The 10,797-nt window shown below is 41.1% G+C and overlaps 2 protein-coding genes across 2 annotated transcripts; both read right to left on the minus strand.

The window, feature by feature from the left end:
* Positions 1-3,149: 3,149 nt before the first annotated feature.
* fuz (fuzzy planar cell polarity protein) lies at positions 3,150-5,818 on the minus strand. The gene has a single exon (XM_033650153.2). It carries the CDS (start codon positions 4,991-4,993, stop codon positions 3,686-3,688), a length of 1,308 nt encoding a protein of 435 aa, XP_033506044.2. The 5' UTR covers positions 4,994-5,818; the 3' UTR covers positions 3,150-3,685.
* Positions 5,819-6,777: 959 nt separating this feature from the next.
* On the minus strand, positions 6,778-10,761 carry LOC117271607 (guanine nucleotide-binding protein G(I)/G(S)/G(O) subunit gamma-5-like). The gene is made up of 3 exons (XM_033649893.2): positions 10,595-10,761; positions 7,700-7,842; positions 6,778-7,058 (listed from the first exon to the last, which is right to left on the minus strand). Exons 1-2 carry the CDS (start codon positions 10,673-10,675, stop codon positions 7,717-7,719), a joined length of 207 nt encoding a protein of 68 aa, XP_033505784.1. The 5' UTR covers positions 10,676-10,761; the 3' UTR covers positions 6,778-7,058; positions 7,700-7,716.
* Positions 10,762-10,797: the final 36 nt, after the last annotated feature.

Below are 10,797 nucleotides of genomic sequence, written 5' to 3' on the forward strand. Positions count from 1 at the left end.
TCTCACTGTGGAAGTTTTGGGGTATGGTCCCCGCCTGCACACATGGCAACACCACAACCACAGCGCGTATCCCTCCCCTTTGTGTGGCTTCATGTCAACCGTTATCCCACCCCCTCTTCTCCGTTATCTTACGCACCCGTGGGGCTGTCAATCAGGGCCGGTTCTCCGGTTACCGCAAACAGTTTTGGACAAACAGATGTAGCTCAGACGGAGATCAGCCAGCGAGCGGACCGGTGCAGCCTCCAACTTTGTCCCGGGCTCACTGCACCGCGCCTCGGCTTTTGTTCTGAGTGCTCCATGTGGTTTGGGTGGAGACTTTGAGGGCTACAAAATAATTATGAATGCTCCTCCTATATAGACTGCAGCCGACTTGAGTGTCCTCTTTGTTGAGGGAGTGAAATGCAAATTCCTTTGACACAGTCTGCTTTAACTTGCACAATAGTGATCATGAGAAAATGCTGTAATCACATCTCAGAACTACACAATATGGCCTCCATGAAAAATCCATAGAAATAGAATAATTCATTCTACTTATGGAAAAAATCCTGTTCCTGGATTATGTCTATATAGTTTACTGTTTCGTCTCTTGCTCAGCAGTGTTTACAGTCCCTCAGTGGCAGGGTCACTGGTTTAAATTCCACATTTCCAAGGTTAAACTGGGGTGGTCCTGTGTGAAACTGCAGCATCATGTCCTGGTCTCTGACAGGAACTTATGTACCCAACATGTGCATGGAGAGCAGAGCATCTGTTATGAGAAACCAGTGGGATGTAAGCGACCCTCAGTGTGACTTCCAGTTAAAATGGGACCGCAGTTTGTTTCCTGAAATCATCAGTGCAGCCGTAACAACCCAAAACCCTGCAATTATCATGACTGGAAGTATTCATTCATTCAGTGGTGGGTGTGTTTTGTCAATAGTCACTGCCACTATTATTATAGCATTATGTGGTGCTGAATACAGATAGTATATTCACAGGATACAGTAGTTTTTGCATAAGAATGAGTTACAGAGCAGAATTCGTGGCACATACTTCACATTTTTTTCTTATGAATGCACCTATATACTCTTTAGTGTCAACTGTCCGTGCCCATAGCTATCAATAAAATGTGATATGAAAAAAACATTATAAAAAAGTTACAAGCGTTCATTGGCAAAGAGTTTACATTATAATGCTAATATTAGACCACTGAACTAGGCTATGTTTTGTTGTTTAAGGTCCATTGTGTAAGATTCAGTGACATCGAGCAGTAAGTTTGCAGAACTGAAACTTCTCCCTTTTACCAAGTGTGTAGGTGAACTGAAGTGGTCGACGCCAAAATGGGGTCTGAGAGATCTGCTTTTGGTACTTTGTGATGTGTGTAGTTTAGCTTTGAAGTTATAACTTCACAGATTGTAGATTCTAACATAAATTTGTGACAGTGAAATTACATCTGCAGTCCTGTCTGTTATTTCTATAGTTATGTCCTTTTGTTGTTTGTAATATTTATGATTGTTTTGTTCACTTAATCAATCTTATCTTATCTTACTATTTAATGACGAAAACTCTGTGTGTCTGTTTCACGTTTTTCTCCTCACTGACTTGGTCAATCCATGTGAAATTTGGCACAGTGGTAGAGGGTCATGGGAGGATGCCAATGAAGCAATATTACATCAATTGGCCAAAGGGGGGCGCTATAGCAACCCATTGAAATGTCAAACTTTGAATGGGCATATCTCATGCCCCATATGTCGTAGAGACATGAAACTTTGCACAGAGATGCCTCTCCTCATGAGGAACACATTTGCCTCAAGAACCCATAACTTCCGCTTATATAGATTTTCCGCCATTTTGAATTTTTTGAAAAAACACTTCAAATGGATCTCTTCCTAGGAAGTTTGAGCGATCTGCATGAAACTGGGTGAACATAATCTAGGGACCAATATCTAAAGTTCCCTCTTGGCAAAAGTTGGAAAACTTACTAAAACTGAGCTTCTATAAGGCAATGAATATTGCGGAGGGCGTGGCTCATCACATAAAGGTGTATAACATCTCAAGGGTTTCACCCATCACCACGCAACTTTGTAGGCATATGACCACACATAATCTGAGGGGACGCCTCCATTATTGACCCCATCAAACAAAATGGGGGCGCTAGAGAGCTCATTTCTTATCTAGGCCTAACCGCTATATGGATTTTTCCTAAACTTGGTAGATATGTAGAACAGGACGCCTCAAGGTGACTGGAGAAATTTAACTCTAATTGGCAACTGGGTGGCGCTATAACAACAGAAAAATGCTTCAAAATGGCTGAAATGCGACCGATCGCTGTGGCTCCCCCTGTGGACCAATGTTGTTGTTTTTTCCTTCTACTTTTTGGTATGACTAAGTCATGGTATGGTATGCTGTACATAATCATGGAAACTGTCAGTGTGTCATTCTGTCAGTCAGTCATTCTGTCTGTCCCACGTTTTTCTACTCACTGACGTGGTCAATCTATGTGAAACTGCACATAGGCATTGAGGATTGGCATAGGTAGAAGGTGACAAAGCTACCAATGGCTATGGACTAGTATTCCTATAATGACTATTCGACTGGTCATTTGTTATTTGTAATTGTGACTTCTGACAGCTGTCAATCAGCTGTCAAGCAGACATCTAATTGTAGCTCAGGCCATGTGTCGTATCGTCCACTGCGCAGAGGATTGTGGGTCAGAATAGCCAGAGAAGCATGCTGGCTTGCATACTGCAATATATACTATGTATGTCCCATACTATGTATTGGGACATATGAAATCTTTTTCTGGCGTACTATATAGTATGGTAGAATGGGTATTGGAAAGCACAGAGTGTTTGGTTTGTTTGTTCTGGGCTACTGTAGAAACAATATGGCGGAGTCTTTGGAGGAGGACCCACTTCATATGTAGATATAAACAGCTCCTTCTAAGGTAACAAAACACAACAATTTGTTTTTTTACACCAACAAAACAGTTATTAACATTATATTCAATTTATGCCAATATATCCCCCTCAATCCTTCACACTGGATCTTTAAGTTTTGCCATGAAACATTCAACCAAAAGTTGTCAAACATTATTATTATCACGTTAGATGAAGGAAAAATGTGAATAAATCACTCAGTGACACAAAGACTCAGAAAGTAACCAACTATATTTAAAACTACAAAATATTTGAGGCGAAATGATTCAAAATGTCAAAGGCACTTATTTATCCCAGTGTAACATTTTCATGTGATTCTCTGACACATTTTGAAACACAGTGCAATCCTAGTGATAATGTTATTATTCAAGTCTAACCAGTTTTTATTACTGTGACAGGGACAGCCTTGAAGCCAGAGCAGTTAGACACAATTGTGCAAGTGTCTTATCTCTTGAATGCAAAACAAAGCTCAGAGAAGTTCACTTTCAGTTGTTTTCATATTTTCACCAGTGTTGAATTCTTAAGCAGTAGTCCAGTAAAAATATCCAGTGAGACCATCAACAGTGATATTCTTTTCTGTTGTGCATCTCACACCAGTGTCTGTACAAACGATGGAAAGATGGAGGCTGATGTTTAGGTCTTTAGATCAGTAAAGATATTAGAACAATCTAAATAGGAGCAGCTAAATGACCTTACAGGTGAATATCTATCCATCTGTAAGGTCAAAGATGGTAGGTTTCATACATGTTGTAATAAAGTAAAGTCTTCAATTAAAACCCAGTGGCTGCAACTATATCAGAGAGAGTCTGTGTGGCCACCGTACGCAGTGCAAAGGTGGGCACTGACAGTGGCGTGAGCAGGAAGAGCTGGTGCTGTGGCGTCTGAAGTCCATAGCTCTTGCACTGCTCTGTAACCAGATAGCACTGCAGTGGCTGGTGAGAAAATCCAAGGACAAAGTGGTCAGTGTTTCCTCTCTGAGCACTCTCATCTGGGGAGACGGACGACGTCTCCTCCTGGTTGAAGTAGCGTGTTGTGCTGAAGATGTAGAAGAGCTTCAATAGCTCCCAGCAGTGGGCCTTGGAGGGTAAAGGGAGGTCACTGAGTGGGTGATTAGTGGAAGTCCGTACACAGGAGACTGAGCGACGTGTTTCACGGTTGATGAGAAGAAGTGCCAGCACATCAGGGCGCAGGGATACAGATCCTGGTAAGCAGCGCTCTCCAACAGCCAGGCAGTCCCTCAGGGTCTCCACCAGGGGTGTCCAAAAACGACCCACTAACCCACTCTCAGCTCTGTGCAGTGACGGGGTTGGGCCGCACAGCACGCACACATCCGCCCCAGGGAGCAGCTGGAAGCGGAGCAGGCGGTGGGCCACGGTGGGGCTGCCCTGAGGAAGGAAAACAGGGTAATCACAAGAGGCTGATCCAGAGGCAGAGAGGGATCGTATCAAAGCAGAGAGCAGCACAACTTCCTGTGGTGCCAGGCGCCACCACTTCTCAGTAGCTGCAGCTATCCGTCCATGGACCATGAGGCAGCCAAATTCACTGTCTGCAGCCTGAGCGAAGCCATCCACAGCCTCCTGAACAAGAGTGGGGCTCAGAGGCAGCAGTGAGTCAGCGCAGTGGGTCAGATTACCCAGGATGCCCTCTTGCTTCTCCTCCAACAGCTGATCAATGAGGCTGAAGCAGGACCGCAGGTCCCTCTTCAGCCTCTCAACATTCCTGACACTGGTCAGCTCATCCTGCCCCAACACCAGCACCATGCAGCTCCACACATTCTCCAGGAGGCGCTGTAAACAGACCTCCTCCTCTTTGCTGCTGCTGCCTGCACCACCTTGTGCACCTCCACTCACAGCGATGAGCATCACACTGTCCTGGAACACTCTCCACACCACTTTGCCTCCACCTTCAGTCTCACAGCAGGACAGCACTACTCCCTGACCACCCCCGAACATGTGGACACCATTCAGGGAGCCGATGACAGAGAAGGGCAGCTGTTTGGAGGCTCCTCTGGTGAAGAGAGGGACCCCGCTGCTGGCTGTGAGGCAGAGGAGCTGTGTTGACCCATGCTGGAGCAACATCTTGAATGCACTCTTGGACTGTTTTCTGCTGCTGCGGGTTAATGAGCCAGTAAACTAACGGTCCTCATTGAGCTGGTCGTACAATGACAAAAACCAAGCTAGTTATTATGTTGTACTAGCGTTACATTAGTGAGGATGATGAGCGGTTAGCATCACGTAGCTTCAACGTTAAACTATGTGACTGCAAACAACGGCAAGACAAGCGGTTATCTATTCTGCCTGGACATGTTACAAACCGTCGGTTCACTAGCTAGTCGTTTTTGTTAGCTAACCGTGTTCAACATGCTAGCGTACCTAAAGAAGTTACCGTCGTTTCCACAGTAACGCTGTCCCATGATTCCTTCGTCACGTTGCTGAGGACGGTTTCATTCGGCAGGTCGCGCGTCAGTTGTGATTTAACGGCTCCATTATAACCGCTGAGGGAGCGGGACGAGAAGACTGACCTGGGTTCAGTTCACGGAAGTGTTCACTTCTCGCGAGAGTTGAATCACGGGCGAGGATGACGCGTATGACGCTGCCACACTGTTTTGATTAATTTAGTATTTTATTTATTTATTTTCTGAGTAAGTAAGTATTTTATTTTTATTTTATTTTATTTATTTATTTTTATTTATTTATTTTTCCCCTATTTTTTTTCTACTCAGTTCCACGACCTTGTTTCTTGATGTTGTAATTATAAATTATTATTTATTAAAAAAAAAAAAAACCTAGTAAATTATTAATTGATGATTTTTAAATAACTCATCTGAGGGCTGCTAGTTATGTATGTATTATTATTAGTAGTCAATATTCTTTTAATGATATTTTAATTAACAGGCATCTTGTTTTGATCATATACTGCTGTGATTTAGTATTTTGAGGTTCTTGTACTGTGAAGTATTTCCATTTTTTGCTAGTGTAATTTTGCTCTATGGAGAACCATGTGTTTAATATGTAATACATGTGAATCAATAAAATAATTACATAAATAAATATAAGTAAGATACAAATTGTGAAAAGAAATTCACATTACGTATTAAAACCTATTTTATAACTTTAATTTCAATGAGTTTTACAAAAAAATGTAATTTTTATTCCAAAATGCCATTTTAGATGTCTGTTTGCAATTTATAGTTATTTTCCAGTAGCACCTTCATTCAAGTCCATTTATTTCATCTCATAATGTCACTTATACTTTATTTACACCATACCTTTATTTGGCAGTATTAGTTACGTTATTCTAAGTACAATTTAAACACAGAAGCTTTTATTGGCCATTATTGACATTTTTCACAGCAGACATTTGGACTTGTCATGGTAGGAAAAGGCACAGGTGTTACTCATAGCACTATATCCAGGAATCCTTGTAACCCAGCTAAATGGAATTGACCCATTTTTTATTCTTGTGCTTTTCCTACTGTGACATGTCAAAATGTCTACTGTGAAAATGACCTATTAAGTATATTTTAAGAAGCAGAAATACTTACCTTTCCTACCATCGGACGTGATCCCGAACACAATATTTAAAATGCTTTCTTAAGCATTATTACCCTGGCTGTTTAGCAGTAGATTGCAAACTAACTTGGCAGAGGGGCCCAAACATAGTTTATAATCTTTTTTTCTTTGTTCTATAATAAAATATGGAAAATGCATTTCCATCTCATGATCTATACGTCACTTGCTTCTATTAATATCTCAAGACGACACTAAAATCCTCCTGACAGCACAATATGAACAGTTATGTCTGTAATGCAATCCCACTGAGTAGCAACAAACAGAAAATGCCAATCAATAAAACATTGGAGTAGTAAAGAATGTTTTTTATTCATTAAATACAAAAAAGTCCTGAACAGTGATGACTAAAATAGAACAATAGAAAAGGCACAATTATTTACTCAAAAATCACACTGTGCCATGAAAAATAAAACTGTCTCCTTTCTTCTTCTACTGTGGCTGAAAATAGATGGTCTTCTTCCTGACATGATTCCAATGTGATCTACACTCGAGAGATCCCGTGGCAGTATAATGGCTTGGCATGAGGAGCAGTGTTGAGGTCAACTTTTCCCTGTAGCATCAAAATGAAGGCCTGCAGGACATGAACATAAAAGTAGAGATACAAACACAGCACAGGTTAGGCCGAGGATTTGATTTAAATGAACCGAAGTGGGTTTGTTTTGGAATTTTATCATCGGCTTCAAACCATTTTCTTTTTAGATGAGGTGGGAAAACAATAGTTTCAGGGTGTGGAATTTACAATATCTATACTTGGTGATGCATCAGTATAATAAAGGAGCAAATGTTAAAAATGTGTGGCCAACGTAAAAAAAAAAAAAGAGTAATTATTATTAGTTTCATCAATTTTAGGAGAAGGCATAGATGCTAAGAAGGACATCATGGTGGAGATGTGTGAGACATTTCTATGGATGTTTTATTCCCCACTGTGAAAACATATCACTGATATTCAAGCTGACCACAGTCGCCATTTTATTGTGAGGGAAGCCAATAACATTTAACAGCCACCTGTCAAATCATGCAGCTTTCATTACGGCGAATTTCATTTCACCAAACGCTAAATTTAAGAGGCAGAGAAGTGGACTCTTAAAATAAATTCTACCCAGCACATCATCTACTCTTCAGACCCTTTCAGAAATCACACTAACCCTTTGTGTAGTAAGCACAGTATGTATCAGTGTGTGCCTGAATGTGCCGCCAGGGTGTGGGACTCACCAATGAATGCAGTGGTTTCACAAGAAGGAGCAGACCTTCTGCGGCCTGAAAGGGTTGGTGCTGGAGGACACACCTGTGAGCAGAGGGTCCTGCAAGGCGTTCTGCATGCAAAACTGTTGAAGGTCCGCAGCTGCCTGAGAGACCTGGTGACAGAGAGGAGCCAAAATGGAAACCATGACATGGGGACATGAAGGGACAGATAGGCTGAGTTTGTGCACTAATCAAATACCTTGATATCGATATTATGACACTATTGTAGGGTTGAATATGGAAGCTTTCACTAAATTAGATTATTGATAAATAATGTGGAGTAATGTGGATTTAATGACAAAGAGGGTAAAGGCAACTCAGTGAGCCGCTTAAACAGTTCGATAAGTTCAGAATATTACATCACTTTACTGAGGAGGAAAACACAACCCTTACAATATCATAATATCCAAAATCTAAGACAATATCTAGTCTCGTATTATGATATGAAGATAATGTGGATCACTGTACATTTAATATGTATATTTTTCCCATAAGAGAGTTTTTTGGGGAGTTTTGTCTTATCTGCTGTGAGGGTCCAAGGACAGAGGGATGTTGTATGCTGTAAAGCCCTCTGAGGAAAGCTGTGGTTTGCGATATTGGGCTTTATAGATAAAACTGAATTGAAACTGAATAATATCGATATCTTTCCCAGTCCTGTGCTCAGCCAGTGACAACAGGTGTATAACATCCTTTGTGGCTCTTGAGGAGCTTTTCAAAGAGTGAAAAAACAGCCCAATGGCATGATCAGGAAAAAGGTGGTAGCACATCCTGCTGTATTATGATAATTGCATGATTCAATTTTTTAAAGCTTGGCCCATGTCAGAGATTAAGAAAAGAATCAGGACATGCTGGCACTGATATTGAGGAAAAAATGGGTTGAGGCTCTGTGTAGTAAGATGTGAAAAAAATCAGGTGCTCTTCAAGGATGAGGCAAAGAGTCACATAAAGATAAAACAGTTCACTCAGTGTTACAGTCCACGGTACAGGCAGGCAGTCCAAAAATGCATAAGAGGCACTCTGACTGTAGTTAAAAATCCTTATTAATACATCGACAAACCAACGTGTTTCAACTACAGAGGCGATCACCCTGAGGATGATCAAGGTGTCACACCCTGATGAGGACTGTAGTCTAAACGAGTTGGTTTATCCATGTATTCAATGATTTCTAACTACAGTCAGGGTGCCTCAGATACATTTTTGGACTGCCTGCCTGTACTAAGGACTTTTACACTAGGTGAGCTGGCCAGTCGTTGTTTTTTATTTCTATTTTCACAGGATATCTTTGCCTTCTGCTAAGGGATGCATCGATCCGATATCTGGATCGAATATCGGCCCGACAAATCTATTGCGATGTAAGCTACGTCATCCATCACGGAGCGAAGGAGAGACTCTGCTGTGTGGACGTATTTCACACTGTTTTCAACTGCTGTTGCACAATTGTTTATTTTTGTTAGAGATAAATAGTGCATCATTGCATTAATCTGTTTTCATTTTATCTGAGGACAGAACTGTGTAGTTGTCTTTTCTGCTCTACATGCAAAGGTATATAGCTTTTTAGGATCAGTATCGGCTGATACTCAAAGCCACAGCATCACGATCGGTATCGAAACTGAAAAAGCTGGATCGGTGCATCTCTACTTCAACTCGGACCACTTTTTTTTTTTAATCTTAAGTTGTTATGGAAATGCAATTAAAATCACTGCAATAAACTCCGCCAGGACACCGATGTAAGAGTCTCACTCCTACCACTATTTTTGGCTGAGAAACACTGTCTAGAAAGTGGGATCATAACTTTCACGTTTCATATAGCTTTATTTGGTGATATTTTATGGTGTTTCTGTGTCATAAACAACATCAGCTATCATAATCACACCTGATTTCAATAAGGTACAATGTTTGAAGATAGTTGAGTGTTGTCTGATCACTGATAGTACTGTTTTGAAGCAGAGTGACCGACTGTTCATTGATAGTGTGTCTACAGCCCCACAGTGTCATTTACCTGCTCAGATGAAGCCACAGACAGTTATTCATCCTGAAATACATTTTTTATTTTATTTTAGGCAAAATCTTCATTTTTTTACTGACTTCAGAGGCCCATTACTCTGTCTTTGTCTCAGAGAGCTACAGTCATTTTAATTTGGGTATGTCATTTTAGGCGTTTTTGCTACAAAATGGGGGTGGAGTGCAAGAGGTTAAAATAGCTGATGGTGTTCATTTACATGGAAACTGGACTATGGATGTGTGTTTTGCTTGGTACTTCCCAAATTGCATCAAATACAGTTTAAATTGTGTGATGTTGTAATACTGAAAACCGGCTTATAATGAGAACCCTCTGGATTCATGACTACACCCACACTCATAACAGTCTCATTCATTATATTATTCATTATATGGAGCATTTTATCTTGTGATTAAGTTCTTTAAGTTATCTTGTGTCCTTTGTAACTTTAACAAAGTAAAAATGTCCACAATAAACTGTGTAGTGAAATCATGAGGGAAAAGTGTCTGACTTGTGTAAAGGAATAAAGGGTTATTCATCTGGTTCATGTTTACAGTTTTACATGAAGATAAGTTAGAAACCCGGGTGTAGCCCTCTTAAATCACAAGACAGATGCCAGCTGTAACAAGCTAAAAGTCTGGACATTATCTCCTCTTTGTTTTTAAAGCTTAATGATTCAGTTCAACAGTGTTATCAGACTACAATACTTCCCTTCAGCCCTTCGGTCCAAGCTACGCCCTGTTACGCCTGTTGACTAGCGGCTAACGTAGCAGCTAGCCCCTGGCACCAGCTAGCGTCGTTAGCGGCTCGGGGTAGAGATTTCCCCCTCCGTTATTACACAGAAAAACAAAAAGCACATTAATTACCTTCACTCTGTTTATGCTCGCCTCGAACCGGAGCTGCTGTACCACTTTTTTCATGGCTACGAGATTAGACGAGCCCGACATTTTCGAGGTGTTTTTTAGTGGAAAAAACAGACGCCGCGCGGAGGGTGTGATTCTGGGCTGGATGCTGCTGAGACAAAAGCAAAGATGATCACATCCGGATTCCGGTTGTACAAACTTCTAAC

Source organism: Epinephelus lanceolatus, chromosome 12, assembly GCF_041903045.1.
Source record: "Epinephelus lanceolatus isolate andai-2023 chromosome 12, ASM4190304v1, whole genome shotgun sequence".
Classification (NCBI taxonomy): domain Eukaryota; kingdom Metazoa; phylum Chordata; class Actinopteri; order Perciformes; family Serranidae; genus Epinephelus; species Epinephelus lanceolatus.